General features: G+C 37.6%; 1 protein-coding gene across 1 annotated transcript in view; it reads left to right on the forward strand.

The window, feature by feature from the left end:
• Nucleotides 1-11,798, forward strand: part of CEP85L (centrosomal protein 85 like) — a 164,335-nt gene that overhangs the window by 42,459 nt on the left and 110,078 nt on the right. Inside the window, 2 exon segments of the mRNA XM_047759656.1 lie at nucleotides 6,029-6,757; nucleotides 6,760-6,815. Of these exon segments, the coding sequence (XP_047615612.1) occupies nucleotides 6,029-6,757; nucleotides 6,760-6,815 (785 nt within the window).

Raw genomic sequence — 11,798 nt, forward strand, 5'->3', positions numbered from 1 at the left:
TATTTTTTTTTTTTTTTGTATTTTTAAGGCCACACCCATGGCATATGGAGGTTCCCAGGCTAGGGGTTGAATCAGAGCTGTAGCCTCTCACCTACACCACAGCCACAGCAATGCCAGATCCAAGCCGTATCTGCCGCACCACAGCTCACAGCAACACCAAATCCTTAGCCTACTGAGCAAGGCCAGGGATCGAACCTACATCCTCATGGATACTAATCAGATTCACTTCCACTGAGCCATGGTGGGAACTCTGAAAATGTTCATTTTTTAAAAAGAAAAAAAAAAGGAATTAAATGTGTAAAATTTTTTTTTCCTATATTATGTATGATCATGACATTAGGAAGGGAAAAGAGTCAAGGTTTTGTGTATAACTTAATTATTGCCTTTGTGTTAGGATTAATATTTTTATTAAAATATAAAACACTTATGTTTTACATTGATTGATAAGTATGTTAAGATGTTACATTTAATTAATTAATTAGGCTGTGCCCACAGCATTTGGAAGTTCCTGGGCCAGGAATCGAACCTGTGCCATAGCAGTGACAACATCAGATCCTTAACCCACTGAACCACCAGGGAACTCCTACGCTGTTACATTTTAAATCAGAGTATTTGGCTATAGGGTTGTATAGTTTCCTGATTACTTTTTTAATTGTAAAAACTCATGATTTATTAAAATATAGATCTAGAAGTTGTGTTTTTTAAAAAAAAATTAATTCCTTTTTACTATAAGAAGGATAGAGCTGAGAGACTATCCCTATATACATGAGAAGATAGAAATCAATATGGTATCTATTGCCAGAGAAGAATAACATGACAGTGAAACAGAAGGTTGGGGCTTTTGTTTAGAATTCCGAACATTGTTACCTTAAATATTAAAGTCACTTACATTATCAGGTTACAGTGATGTCCTCTTATAGTTTTCCCTTTAAACTGGTATCTATCTGAAACCATTAGCTCTTGCTCTGTGTGAATGCTCTAAGCCCTGTACTCTGGGCTTTTTAAAAGGACTACCTTCTGCTGGTTTCAGATTTCACTGTTCTTAGATATGGGCTGGATGCCATCATAATAACTTGCATTGGGATTTTGTGGCTACAGTTAGGTAGTATAATAGAATACATTAGGCATTGCATTGTGTCTACTTCTAATTGATTGTGTTCATTAGGTATAATAACACTTTTAAAGTGTTTAAAATTGTTAAAATTAATTATTTTTTGATTAAGATAATTCTAAGATCGAATCGTCCTTTTTTCAGATATTTATACTGTTAAATATTTATTCATATTGTGTTTGTGCATGTGTATGCATGTGCATATGTACATGAATAGACTAAACTTTAATCCTTAATTTTGACAGTAATGAGTTCTTAATGTCACAATGCATCAGTTCTTACAGTGAAACTCAGCTGCTTGTGTTGATTGAACTTTGAATATTTAAGCTTCAGAGCTTCAGAACTGGAATCAGATCCACGTGGAATGAGTTGTAGTGAATACAGCAGCAGAATCACCTATTAAAATTTGATGTTTCCTGGACCCTCTCTCATCTAACTGCATGAGAATCCTTTGTAGTAGGAATCCAAATCCTAGGCTATTCTGTTGTATGTTAAAGTTTGAGAACTTCAGATAGGTGACTTCTGGGGTAAATTCTATACTCCGTGTCATGTTCTATGAACAGCATCTATTACCAGTAGCTTTCAGATTTGTAGGAATAAATACTGATCTGAAGTGGGATTGGTTTTTATCATCAGTTGTTGATTTTCTATTCATTTGGGAAATATGGAGCTAGCAGAGGTGGTCAGGAAGGTCTACCTTTATTTATTACATTATCAGATGTAAGCAGCAATCAGGACTGGTGATCTCTGGTCTCAGAAGTTTCAGCTGTGACATCAAAAGTGAGACACTCACCTGATATATTATTCATATTTTAGTAACAGTGTTCTTTGAGATATTTCACATTCTTTCAGGTCACAAAAGAAAACATCTTTGCAGCAGTTTGGCCAAATGGTAAATTTATACTCTTTGGAAAGAAATTAAAATCAAACATTGTATATACAAAGTAAAATGTGAAAACATCTTTCTCCCTTTCTCCTCTTTCTACTATGTAGAGGTTACCTTGGTTTATTAAGTTTTGGGTATATTCCTCCAGACCATTTCTTGGACCATGAATATATGTATATATACTTACATGCACATATATACATGAGTATATATATTCATTTATATGTTTGCATATTCTAAATATTGATGTGTACAAATAGATTGCCCCTCTTCTTTCAAAGGCTGTAACAGTTTATGTTCTTATCATCATAGGGTATTAGCAGCCTTTAATAATTTTATGAATATGATAGGGAATGCACTTTAACTGTTTAGTGAGTTAGGGATCCTTTCTTTAAAAACATGTATTCTTTTTTTGCATTTCTTGTTTGATAATTTGCTTATTGATTTGTTTATTTTAAAATTAGGTTTTTAAGGTTCTTTTTTGAGTTCTTCTATTTAGCCCTTTGTTATACTGAAAATATAATTTCATTTAGTTTTTTCAGTGGTGTAATAATAACTGGCATTTTGCTTTGGGCCAGGAATTCTGAGTACTTTATACATGTATTACTTCATTTAATCTTCACTGTTGTCATCGCCACTTTATGGATGAGGTAACTGATGGCAGGGAGGTTAAATAACTTGTTTGAAAACATGTGAGTACTAAGTGGTAGAGCCAGGATTTGAATCTAAAAATGCTAATTTAAAAACTTACTCTTAAACTTTACACTATATTTTTACTTACAAATTTTTTAAATGTAAGTCTGAAAATTTTTAATTTTATATGAAGCTCATTTTTTGTTGTTTTTAAAAAATTAAAGATATTTTTAAGAGTCTATGATGATTTTAATACAAATATTCCTTTAGGAATAGTAACACAAACACATATATAGATATAGATTATACTGTAATGTGTTAATACAAATAGTCCATAGACTCTTTGGGGTCATTTGACCTATTTCTATTGAGAACTGAACTTCAGTAACATATTCCTCTCTATTTTCTTCCTCTACTGATTACCATAATAATCCATTAATCAGTCTTCCTGCTACCAATCATTTTGCTTTAATCTGTCCTCAGCAGTTACTGGAATAATCATCATTTTGTGTGTGTGTGTGTGTCTTTTTGCCTTTTTCTTGGGCCGCTCCTACGGCATATGGAGGTTCCCAGGCTAGGGGTCAAATCGGAGCTGTAGCTGCCAGCCTATGACAGAGTCACAGCAACACCAGATCTGTGGAGACATACACCACAGCTCATGGCAATGCCAGATCCTTAACCCATTGAGAGAGGCCAGGGATTGAACCCGCAACCTCATAGTTCCTAGTCGGATTCGTTAACCACTGAGCCATGACAGGAACTCCTGGAATAATCATCTTAAGTACAGTTTTTTTTTTTTTTTTGGTCTTTTTGCCATTTCTTGGGCTGCTCCTGCGGCATATGGAGGTTCCCAGGCTAGGGGTCTAATCAGAGCTGTAGCCGCTGGCCTACGCCAGAGCCACAGCAAGGTGGGATCCGAGCCACATCTGCGACATACACCACAGCTCACGGCAATGCCGGTTCCTTAACCCACTGAGCAAGGCCAGGGATTCAACCCACAACCTCATGGTTCCTAGTCGATTCGTTAACCACTGCGCCACGATGGGAACTCCCTTAAGTACAGTTTTGATCATGCCACGTACTCCTTTGTTTGGAAACTGGTACATAACATTTCTTGCTGAATGTTGAACTCTTTCTGTAGCATGGCATTTCAAGACTGGTACAACTCTGCCTTTCAAGAATTATCTTGAGCAACTTTTCTTGACACTGCATACTGCAGATAAATGGGATAATTTGGTTTTCTTCTTTTCTCTCTCTTTTTTTAATGGCCATACCTGTGGCATATGGAAGTTCCTGGGCTAGGGAGTGAATCTGAGCTGCAGCTGTGACATACACCACAGCTGCAGCAATGCCAGATCCTTTAACCCACTGCACTAGGCTGGGGATTGAACCCGTGCCTCTGCAGCAACCCAAGCCACTGCAGTCAGATTCTTAACCCATTGCACCACAGCAGGAGGTCCTGTTTTTCTTCTTTTGAGGACATATTCTCCTGGCTTCATACTTGGATCAGTTAGTGTTCTTAATTACCAGAAGCTGACTAGATGATTGAACACATGAGGAATTTATTTAATGGTGTTCAGTCAACTCAAATTTTTTTTTTCAATTTTTATTTTTATTTTTTTAATTTTTTGTCTTTTTGTCTTTTTTTTAAAATTATTATTATTTTTTAAATTTTCCCACTGTACAGCAAGGGGGTCAGGTTATCCTTACATGTATACATTACAATTACATTTTTCCCCCACCCTTTCTTCTGTTGCAACATGAGTATCTAGACAAAGTTCTCAATGCTATTCAGCAGGATCTCCTTGTAAATCTATTCTAAGTTGTGTCTGATAAGCCCAAGCTCCCGATCCCTCCCACTCCCTCCCCCTCCCATCAGGCAGCCACAAGTCTCTTCTCCAAGTCCATGATTTTCTTTTCTGAGGAGATGTTCATTTGTGCTGGATATTAGATTCCAGTTATAAGTGATATCATATGGTATTTGTCTTTGTCTTTCTGGCTCATTTCACTCAGTATGAGATTCTCTAGTTCCATCCATGTTGCTGCAAATGGCATTATGTCATTCTTTTTTTATGGCTGAGTAGTATTCCATTGTGTATATATACTCAATTTTTGAGGCAGGCTGGAAAACCAGCCCTAAGGTTAAAGAACCTTCCAGGTTATATGCTTCAGTCACCTCTGAGAACTCTCTCTCTCTCCTGCCCCACTGGAGGAAACCACCAATGCTGCCAAATGCTGCCACTTCCAGGCCAGAACTTGGTTTGGCCATCTCTGCTGCTGTCATTGTGGGGCGCTCATGCCTTGCTGTTGCCAAAAATGGTGTCCCCCCACACTGAGCCCATTTCTCATGGGACTCACTTCCAAACTGAAATTTTGTGCAGGTGCTTCTGAATGTCTGTATCAAAGTTGCATGGTATTTTGGGGATTTAAGGTCTAAAGTTTATTTTGGGATGTTGGACTTAGAATGTGGGAATTTTCTGGAGTATGAAAAGGCTCTGCAGAAGCTTATGGGAAACTATAATATGATAAATGTCTAGTATAAATACTTTTTAAAATATTCCTCCATTTGTATTTTTTTTTCCCCTTTCATCTCCAGGTGAATAAATTCTGTGCAAAGCGCTGCCGGAATTCCATTCCATTCAAAACTATTTTTGAATAAGTTTGCCTGGCTCTTTCTCATTTTCATTTTCTTGACTTTCTCAAACCTTTGTTTTTTCTATTGCTTTATTTCTTTAAAACAATATCAGAGTTCACAAGTAATATTTAAATATATTCTAGAATGAATCAAACAGTATGGAAAGATACAGAATAAACTGTAAAATTTGCCTTTCGTGACCCCCCTCCTCTCTCCCTATTTCAAATGTCTGTGCCCTTTCTAGGTATCATATGATAAAAATGATAACCTTTGATTTTAATTTGTCATATTTGATGGTCATTTGGCATTGATGGTAACTCCATTGAGTGTAGAGGCCCTTATTATGTTTTGCGCTTCCATAGAGCCCACCACAGCTGTTCCTATGTGTAGAATAATATTATGTGAAGGCCTGACCTATGGCAATAGCTATGTAATCGTTTTGGAAGCAAACATTTCCAACTTGGCGGTTTAGTAGATGATCAGAGAAAGATAGGAATCAAAGTAGACTCCAAGAGTTCTAGCTTGGGAAATATGGGCATATATTTTGTTATGTATCCATTTTTAGAAAATGATGGTTGAAGGATGTTTGATTTGTTTTTGACGAATTTGAAGTAATAAAAATAAGTCCCTCATTTTGATAAAGTTCTTCTGAAAAACTTGTGCCGTGAAATCATATTCAAGATGTTTGTTTTGGCATTTTGTATTTCGCCTAGTTTTTCCTTCTGTTAATCACAGCTAATTTGGCATTCTTGTTTCTTTCCAGATCATTCAACTTCAAGTGGCACATTATCTTTTAAGCCTAGTCGATCATTGGTTACTCTTCCTACTGCCCATGTCATGCCGTCTAATGCCAGCGCTTCACTTTCCAAACATAGGGAGTCATTGACATCAGATGGCTCAAAATGGAGTACAAGCCTCATGCAAACATTGGGAAACCACAGTAGAGGGGAGCAGGACTCTTCACTAGACATGAAGGACTTCCGGCCCCTCCGGAAATGGTCATCTTTATCCAAACTCACTGTCCCAGATAACTGCAGCCAGGGTGGCATTGTGCACACGGAGCAGGCGAGGAGTGGTTTGGAAAAGACAGGGAGAGGCAAGGCTTTAACATCACAACTAAGGACAATTGGACCTAGCTGCTTACATGATAGTATGGAGATGCTTAAGTTAGAGGACAAGGAAGTAAATAAAACACGATCATCAACTCTGGACAGCAAATATAAATTTGAGAGCTGTGGCAAAGAGGACGTTAAAGCTTCTTCCTCTACTTTTCGGAGACAGACCTTAGACATGACATACAGTGCCTTACCTGAAAGCAAGCCCCTTATGACAAGCTCAGAGGCTTTTGAACCTCCAAAATATTTAATGCTTGGTCAACAAGCAGTAGGTGGAGTTCCCATTCAGCCTTCTGTGAGGACACAGATGTGGCTTACGGAACAGTTGCGGACAAACCCTTTGGAAGGTAGAACTACAGAGGACTCTTACAGTTTAGCTCCTGGCAACAGCAGCAAATTGAAGAGTTTCGACAAGAAAGTGAAACACCAATGCAGGTAAGGCGCAAAATCTAGTATTTGCTTCCCTCCAGTGGATGTTCTGAGTACAAGCACTTGACAGTGTGTCTGCAGGCACAGATTGTTTTGCATTTCCTTTCCCCTGCAGAGGAATAAACATAAATGTCATAAACTCTAAAAGTATTGCATTGATAAACAAAACAAGAACTATTTGAGACTGGTTAACATGAAAACTTGAAACCTTAATGTCTAACTTGGTCTTCACTTTCCTTCTCATTTGTTAAGTGGACATAAAAATAAAGCAAAACTACCTCAATCTAAAGAAACTTGAAACAGGAATGAAGGAGCTGGTGTACTATAACATTAGCCTGGAGCATGAAGGCTTGAATTTTGTTTCTAGTTTTATCAGATTCAGAATCTGGATGATTCTCTACCTGTCACTTAAGAAACTGGTCCTCATTGTCTCTCTCTTTTTTTAAATTGAGGTATAATTGACATAAAGCGTTGTATTTAAGTATACAGCATAATGATTCAGTATATGTATATATTGTGAAATAATCAGCCAGTAAGTCTAGTTAATGTTTGTCATCATACATAGCTACAATTTTTTTTCCTTGTAATAACTTTTAACATCTATTCTTGGCAACTTTAAGATGTACAGTACAGTATTAACTGTAGCCACTATGCTGTACATTATATTCCTGTGACTTATTTTTTAACTGATGGTTTGTACCTTTTGACCTTTTATCCATTTTACCCACCCTCTAGCCTCTGTCTCTGGCAGCTACCAGTCTATTTTCTGCATATATGAATTTGGTCTGTTTGTTTGTTCTAAAAACATGATTTGTTGGAGTTCCAGTCGTGGCTTGTGGAAACAAATCTGACTAGTATCCATAAGGATGCAGGTTCGATTCCTGGCCTCACTCAGTGAGTAAAGGACACAGCATGGCTGTGAGCTGTGGTGTAGGTTGCAGAGGTGGCTCGGATTTGGCATTGCTGTGACTGTGGTTTAGGCCAGTGGCTGCAGCTTCAATTCGACTCCTAGCCTGGGACCCTCCATATGCTACAGGTGTGGCCCTAAAAAAACACACAAAAAACAAACAAAAAACACATGATTTGTCTTACTCTGACTTATTTCACTTCACATAATGCTCCCAAGGTCTACCATCCCTGTTGTCACAAATGGCTAGATTTCCTTTTTATGGCTGGATGATATTCCATTGTGTGTTTGTATCACATTTTCTTTTTTCATTCATCTGTTAATGGACACTTAAGTTGCTTCTGTGTCTTGGCTGTTGTTACTAATGCTGAAATGAACATAGGGGTGCATGTGTCTTTTTGAGTTTGTGTTTTTGTTTTCTTCAGCTAAATATCCAGAAGTGGAGTTGCTGGATCATATAATAGGTTCTCATTTTAATTTTTTTGAGAAACCTCTATACTGTTTTCCATGGTGGCTGTGCCAGTTTACATTCCCACCAACAGTATATAAAGTTGCTTTTTTCTCCACATTCTTGCCAACACTTACTTTTTATCTTTTTGGTAATAGCCATTCTAACAGATGTGAGGTGATAGCTCATTGTGATTTTGATTTGAATCTCCCTGATGATTAGTTTTATAAAATTTGGTAGTGATTGGTATGTATTTAAGTTTATAAAACATACATGCTTTTTAAAAAGTTAAATTGGGTGTCAGGATTTATTAATCATTTTAAGGAAAGCACCTTATGATTATATTACATATGAAGAAAAAATAATATGTACCCCCAATGTAACATTTAAATGTGTAAATGTGTAAATTTTTCTATTCCAAGGTAATTTTCTACATTCTTGTAATCAGTTGTCCGTAGAATTTTTCATAAATCCCATCATCCTTTTTTTTTTTTTTTTTCTACTACCCGAATTTTTGGAACAAAAAATTGCAAAATTTTCCTAGCGTAAAAATTTAAAGTTACTATTTATTACTATTCTAATAAAAATAATAAAGATTAAAGGAATGTATTCTATAAAAGTGTAAGAAAATCGCATATCTAGAAACCTCACAAATCTGAGTTGCAGCCCCAAAACACACATATAACCTAATGTGCTACATTCATAGGAGAACTCTTAACACATCCCATGTGCTTTCTTTACTCTTGTTTGGACATAGTTGTCATCATCTTGATTATATATATTTAAGTTGCATAACCAAACAACACATCATTATGATGTGTGAATTACAGATCAGAAAAGAGCAGTTTAACCAGATTTATTTATTATTTACCTATCAAGCAAGTGGAAGATAAGAAACTTAATTTTTCAGATATTACCATATTTTAGTTCTCAAGTGCTTGTGATTATAGGAGAACAGGGATCAGGTGGTGGCTTCTCCAGCTGGTGTCTTTACCAGAATTGGAGTTGGGGGGCTGAATGTTTTGTTTAAATCTGAAGTAGGTTCTTTAGAGGGGTAACTGAGAAATGGGTAATTTAAAGGAATAAGGACAAATTCACTCCTTTTTTCATTCTGGTGGGGGAAACCTCTTCTCTAATTGAAGTTTTCTCCAACCTTGAAGCCATGCAGAGAGAGTAAGGAGCTTAGAGGTGCTTTTGTGGAGCAAAGTTATTTTTAAATCTTCTCAGTGCATGGTAGAGGAAGAAGATAATAAGGAAAAAATTTGCATGTCCTTAGAAGGCTCTGCTTTTTGATTCAACTTCTTTGGGATGGTCTCTCTTTTTTTTTTTTTTCTCTTTTTGTCTTTTGTTGTTGTTGTTGCTATTTCTTGGGCTGCTCCCTCGGCATATGGAGGTTCCCAGGCTAGGGGTTGAATCGGAGCTGTAGCCACTGGCCTACGCCAGAGCCACAGCAACTCGGGATCCGAGCTGCATCTGCAACCTACACCACAGCTCACGGCAACGCCGGATCGTTAACCCACTGAGCAAGGGCAGGGACCGAACCCGAAACCTCATGGTTCCTAGTTGGATTCGTTAACCACTGCGCCACAACGGAAACACCAGGGATGGTCTCTTAATAGTGCTTTTGAGTTTCAGGGTAGAAAGATGAAACCAGGTAAAGAACACCTAGACACTTTAATTATAGTGTATAAATGACCACTTTTCTTCTAGGTCTCCTTTTGTACTACTACAGAAAAAAATTCTTAAATACCTTCTTCTTGGAGCCTCCAAGTACTTTTATTTTAAAAGCTCTCATTGCTTTACAGTGACTTCCTTTTAGTCTAATGTTTGTATAAAGAGAATAATAGTTATCCCATCTGATAAATTGTGAGAATGTGTATGATATTTAAGGACAACTGCTAAACTGTCACCGTGGGGGTGGAAAAAAAGACTTTTACAACTCAGAAAAGGAATTTGGCTTAGAGTCACAATCTAACTTCATCATAAATTTATTTATCTTTTCCTTTTTATGGCCATCCTGTGGCGTGTGGAAGTTCCCAGGCTAGGGGTCAAATTGGAGCTGCAGCTGTAGGCCTACGCCACAGCCACAGCAACACCAGATCTGAGCCGCATCTGCAACCTACACTACAACTTGCAGCAACACCAGATCCTTAACCAACTCAGCGAGGCGAGGAATCAAACCCACATCCTCATGGACACTATGTTGGGTTCTTAACCTACTGGGCCACAACAGGAACTCCACGTCAGCATAAATTTATATAGAACTTTGTAGTTGTCAGAGTGTTTTATATCTTGTTTGATCCTCAGAGCCTCTGTCCTTCGCACCTCAAAATGTCATCTATTTATTTATTTTTTGGTCTTTTTAGGGTCGCACCTGCAGCATAAGGAATTTCGCAGGCTAGAGGAGCTGCAACTGCCAGCCTACACCACAGCCACAGCAATGCCAGATCCAAGATGCATCTGCGACCTACACCACAGCTCATGGAAACACCAGATCCTTAATTTACTGAGCGAGGCCAGGGATTGAACCTTCGTCCTCGTGGATACCAGTCAGGTTCATTACCTGATGAGCCACAACGGGGGCTCCCAAAAGGTTAGTGTTGTGACATGAAAATGTCACTCTTCTTAGGGCTCAGTCCTGAATAATTATTGAGCCAGCCTCACAGCCTTATGTGTGTCATGTTCCTTGAGTCCCATGATTTCCTACTAAATCAGCTGGAGTGCAGATAGTGAACTGCGAAGCATTTCCCTCTGTGAGTGAAGAGAAACCATCTATGCCCTCAGCTGGTTAGGATTTGTCCTTTGTGTACAGTGTCCACCAAAAGTCTTTGGTTCTTTCCTCTGTTCTATATTACCTGTTCTTTTCCCACCCTCTCCCAAAGCTGTCTGACTTTTAAGGACTATGACAAAAGAGAAAAACAGCAAAGTCTTATCTTCTCTTTGAAAAGAATATTTCCCTTTCCAGGCCCCTCTTGAATGTTCTTTTTTTTTTTTTTTTTTTTTTTTTGTGGGGGCTTGGGGGAGGAAGGGAATGGAAGGTGCCTATTTCTGCACACAAAGAGTATCCATTGGATCCCTATAAGCTCACAGTGGATCTCCCAGCCAGGAGTGAAGAAGTGGGCTCTTTATTTACAAAGAAGTTCTTTTTTTTTCATATTCCATAGGATGTTTCTGAGTTCTGAGTTGCAGTTATTAAAATAGGAAGATAAAATTTTATGCTTATTTAAATCATGGAAGGGCTTGATCAGCCAGGATATTATTAGCACCTAATGATTTCAACATATTTTGCTGGAAGACTTCTCTTACATACAGCAAAAATATAAATATTTGGTAGAAGGACTTAAATGACTTGGTTTTTGTCTAACATGACATAAGGATGAAAAAGTTTTTATTTTTTTATTAAAGTATAGTTGATTTATAGAGTTGTGCCAATTTCTGCTGTGCAACAAAGTGACCCAGTCATATATATATATATACACATTCCCTTTCTTATATTATCTTCTATCATTGTCTATTCTAGGAGACTGGATCTAGTTCCCTGTGTTATATGGTAGAACCTCATTGCTTATCTATTCTAAATGTAATAGTTTGTATCTGCTCACCCCAAACTCACAGTCCCTCCACCCCCTTAGCA

This window comes from Phacochoerus africanus, chromosome 2 (assembly GCF_016906955.1).
Source record: "Phacochoerus africanus isolate WHEZ1 chromosome 2, ROS_Pafr_v1, whole genome shotgun sequence".
Classification (NCBI taxonomy): domain Eukaryota; kingdom Metazoa; phylum Chordata; class Mammalia; order Artiodactyla; family Suidae; genus Phacochoerus; species Phacochoerus africanus.